The sequence below is a fragment of the Empidonax traillii genome, unplaced genomic scaffold (genome assembly GCF_003031625.1).
Source record: "Empidonax traillii isolate 1590-97213 ecotype Southwest subspecies unplaced genomic scaffold, ASM303162v1 scaffold1973:size63974, whole genome shotgun sequence".
NCBI lineage: Eukaryota > Metazoa > Chordata > Aves > Passeriformes > Tyrannidae > Empidonax > Empidonax traillii.
The window spans coordinates 18,591-22,759 of NW_020957166.1; the positions used below are offsets into that span (position 1 = coordinate 18,591).

General features: G+C 64.9%; 2 protein-coding genes across 2 annotated transcripts in view; one reads left to right on the forward strand and one right to left on the reverse strand.

Annotated features, from left to right (window-relative positions):
* ARHGAP44 (Rho GTPase activating protein 44) overlaps positions 1 to 1,311 on the forward strand; it is a gene marked incomplete at its 5' end in the record, with an annotated part of 18,702 nt that extends 17,391 nt beyond the window's left edge. The window contains one exon of the mRNA XM_027909178.1: positions 374 to 1,311. Coding sequence (XP_027764979.1) covers positions 374 to 522 — 149 coding nt within the window. The remainder of the gene's footprint in view (positions 1 to 373) is intronic.
* A 1,948-nt stretch (positions 1,312 to 3,259) lies between these two features.
* USP43 (ubiquitin specific peptidase 43) overlaps positions 3,260 to 4,169 on the reverse strand; it is a gene marked incomplete at its 5' end in the record, with an annotated part of 14,779 nt that continues 13,869 nt past the window's right edge. The window contains one exon of the mRNA XM_027909180.1: positions 3,260 to 3,909. Coding sequence (XP_027764981.1) covers positions 3,260 to 3,909 — 650 coding nt within the window. The remainder of the gene's footprint in view (positions 3,910 to 4,169) is intronic.

Below are 4,169 nucleotides of genomic sequence, written 5' to 3' on the forward strand. Positions count from 1 at the left end.
AGGGCCAGGTGACATCAGGGACACCGAGGGACACAGGGGCTGGCCATGTGTGGGGTCAGGCATCGCCCCTGCCACACATGCATCTCCCCCACCACGTGCCCTCAGGAGCTCCTGCCCACCCGGGGTTGCTCCGCTCTCAGCAAGGGACACGGTGACATGGTGACCCTCTGTCACCACACGTGCAGCCTCTCCCTGTGGGTCCCCTTGGAGGGGGGGGGGGGGCGGTGGTGTCACCACTGCCTCGGGTGGGGTGGCATGGAGCGGGGTGGCATCCCTGGTGGTGGCACTAACACGGTGCCAGCCCCGGTGGGTGTCCTGCCCCCGAGCCCCTCCCCCCCCCCGCAGTGTCCCCCATCACTGTGCCCTCCCGCAGGTCTGCTCCGTTTTGAGGTCCCCTCCCTCCACGTCCCCCCGGACGCTGCCCAGTGCCGGGACCCGCCGGAGGCAGCGCAGAGACTCTCGGGGCCGAGCCTGACCCCGCGGCAGGAGGAGGAGGAGGAATCAGAGAGCACAGCCCTATGACAGTGTCCCTGTCCCCAAGCTCATCCGTGCGGCACCCAGGGGCCAGCACCGGCCACCGGCACCGAGGGGCCACGGGCGCGCCAGTTTTGGGTGGCAGAGCGCCCGGTTTGGGGGCGGTCGCTGTTCTTTATTTCATTTTTTTTCGCCTTATCCAGACTTTGCCTTTCGACCGGGTGCCTGCACCCCCACCCACCCCCACCCCGCAGCACCCTCCGTCCTGGGGTGACGCCACCACCTCCTCCATGCCCCGGCGGCGGGTGCCACTGGGTACCAGCCAGGTGACAACGAGCTCGGCGCTTTGCAGTGGGATTTCGTTCCTTCGGCTTCTTCCCCCACCGCTTGTTTGCCGGAGCAGGATGGGACCTGACCAGCAATAACCTGGGCATGTGCAGGATGTGGCCCCGCCGGGCTCTCGGGGTGCTGGCGGGCGAGGGGTGCACGTCCCTTGGCACCCGCTGTCCCTGTGGGTTGGTGGCTTTGGTCGTGCATGCACAGACAAATTAACCTTTTATCCTTTCCAGAGAGAGAGAAGATTCTATATATATATATATCGGCAGAGATATATATATATTATATATTTGTATATATATATAGAGAGAAACTATAGAGAGATTTGTTTTATTTGGAGCCATTCCCGCCCAGCCGGTGCGAGAGGGAGGATGGAAATGGCAGCGCTTCGCCCCCGCCCCGCTCGCGCCGTGCCCCTCGCCCCAGGTGGGCACCCGGGGGGGCACCAGCACCCCGAAGCAATCAATAAATCCAATAAATCCGTGTGCCACTCGCTGAGAACTGCCCGGAGGCACCGCCGTTTGCTTCCTGCCCCGGCAGCACCGGGCCGGCCGTTATGGGGGAGCTGGGGGGAGGATTTGGGGTGGAGGAGGGCCGGGGGTGGGGTCAGTGCGGGATGTTCTAGTCCTGGTCCCATGGGATGGGGCAATATCAGGCATGGAGCAGTCCCAGCCTGGATTCGGAGTGGTGCCAGCATGGATTTGGGGTGGTCCTGGACTGGATTTGAGGTGATCCTACTCTGGATTTGTGCCCACTGATGAATTTAGGACATGGGCTCTTGGAAGGCACTTTGCTGTAGGAAATGGGATTTAATGAGGGTTGGGGGATAAAATTATGGGGATTTTGATTTGTGGGGGATGTCGTGGTCCTGGTTCCATGGGATGAGGCAGCGTTTAACCTGGGCTGGTCCCAGCCTGGATTCTGGGCAAGTTCCAGCCCGGCACCGGACTGGTGTCTGCTGCTGGATTTAGGACTCCAGCTGTGAGAGGCATTTTGGTGTAGGAAGGGGATTTAGTGGTTAAATAAGCCGATGGGGTTTGCTGTGTGCATGTTGTTGTGGTCCCTGTCCCACAGGATGGGGAAACACCAGGCTTGGGGTGGTCCCAGCCCAGATTCGGGGTGGTGGGTTTAGGACAGCGACTTTCAGAGGGCTGTAGGAAGTGGGGTTTAGGGTGGGTTTGGGTGATGAAACGATGGTTTGATGCTTTGTGTGGGTTATCGTGGGCCTGGTCCCATGGGATGGGGCAGCTTCAGGCTTAGGGTAGTCACTCATATTGGGGCTCCCACCCCCTCCCAGCTGCAGCTGTTGGGTGTAGGGCAGCAGGGGGTCCTGGCCATGTCACTGCCAGCACCCATGGGTGCCCCAGGGAACCTGCCATGCCCAAGGCTGCTGTGTCCCTGAGTGACAACATGGGTCAAGCAGGGTGACAACCACAGTGCGGGGCGGGATCCGGCCAGGACTGACCCCACTGAGCCCCACTCCCAGGCTGATCCCCACCCCCCCATGGGACACCCTTTTTCCCCTCGGGCACGTCCCCTGGCACGGACACCGGGCTTGTTTGACGTGTCTTTAATAGAAACCGCCGGCGGTGGGGCGGAGCCCCGCGTACAAAAGCTGGCTGGAGGAATCGCGTATTGCATAGAACCGTGGTGTGGGGGACCCGCCCACCCCCCAAAATAGTCGCCTTTTAGAAAACAAAAAGCGTCTCTGAATAAAACTCTCCGGTACAATAAATACTCTGGTGCCCTGGAGCTGGCGGAGCCGGGGAGCCTCTGCCCGCCTGCTCCCGGGATAGGGGCGTGGGGCGGTGAGCGGGCAATGCCCCCGGGTTGGAATGGCCCTGTGTGGGGATAGCCCTGGATTCAGAGCCACCGGTTTGGAATGACGCTAGTTTGGGATGTCCCCACGTCTGAAATCCCTAGGTGGGGATGGTCCCGGTTTGGAATGTCTCTGGGTCAGGATGGCCCTGGGCAGGAATGCCTTGGGTCCAGGTGCCCCATTCGGGAGCCCCCCGTGTCAGCATTCCTTGTTTGGAAGGCTCTGGTTCAAGATGCCCCCTGGCTAAGAGCCTCTGGGTCGGAATACCCTGCTCTGGGATTCCTCCCGGGTCCTCAAGATGGGATGCCCTGATTTGGGGTAGTCCCACTTTCAGATGCCCCCAGCTTGGGAGTCCCTAGTTTGTGAGAGTCCAATTTGGGACGTCCCCAGCTTGTGATGCCTCTGGATTGGGATAACCCACCTTTGGGGTACCTGACTGCCTCCAACTTGGGGATGCCCCGGTGGGGGATGTCCCCGGGTCTGGATGTTCCTGGTTCAGGATGGAAGCCTTTGTTTGGGATCCTCTGGTTCAGGCACCCCTGAACTGGGACACCTGCAGTTCGGGAGCTCCCAGTTTAGTTCGGGACCCCCTGTGTGGGTGCTGGGAGGCGATGCCCCCCCATCTGCAGCTCAGAAGCTGGACTCTGGCACGGCCGCGGGGCGCAGGGGGCCGAGGGGCTGCCGGCCCCGCTGCAGTGTGGCCCCGGGGGGACCCCGGGCGGACAGGGGGGTTCCCCCCGCGCCCCTGCCCAGCGAGGCAGATCGGCGCAGACCCCCCTCGGGTCGAGGGGGAAGGCTGGCCGAGCTCCGCGACCGCCCCAGCGCCGGAGGGCCGGGGGGGCGCCGGCCCGTGGGGACACCCGCGTCCCCCTCGGGCAGCACGATCCGGGGAGGGACCCCAACCACGGGGCTGCCCTGGCCCGGGGGGGGCCGGCGAGGGGTCCCCTCGGCGCTGGCTGCCCGGCGGAGCCGGGTGGGCCGTCGGGGACCGCGGGGGGGCCCCGGCTCGCCCTGCCCGGGGGGTCCGACTGGCGCGATCCGCACGCTGAGGCTGCGACCCTGCAGACCCCGCACCGGGGGTCGCGCCTCGAACCCGCCTGCGAGGGAACCACGGTCAGGAGGGCTCGGGAGGTCCGGGAGGCGGAGGGGCTTGCGGGGCTGAGTCTCACCGTTCTCCTGGGCGCCGGAGGAGCAAGAGGGGTCGGGGGCGGTGCCGGGATCCGTGCCGGGGTCGGTGCCGGCCAGGCGGAACAGCCAGTGCCCCGGGGGGGCGGCGGAGCCTGCGGGGAGTGGGGGGGGGGGGGGGGGGGGGGGGGGGGGGGGGGGGGGGGGGGGGGGGGCGGGGGGCCGGACCGGGGGGTCCCGCCGGGCCACAATGAGGAACCTGGGGGAACCCAGCGTGGGGAGCGGGGCGGGGGATCGGCCTGGGGGCGTTGCGTGGGCATGTAGGTGTATGTGCACATATGTGCAGATGTACGGATGTGCACACGTGTGTAGGTGTGTGCACGTGTGGGGGGGTTGTGTGCACAGGCATGTAGGT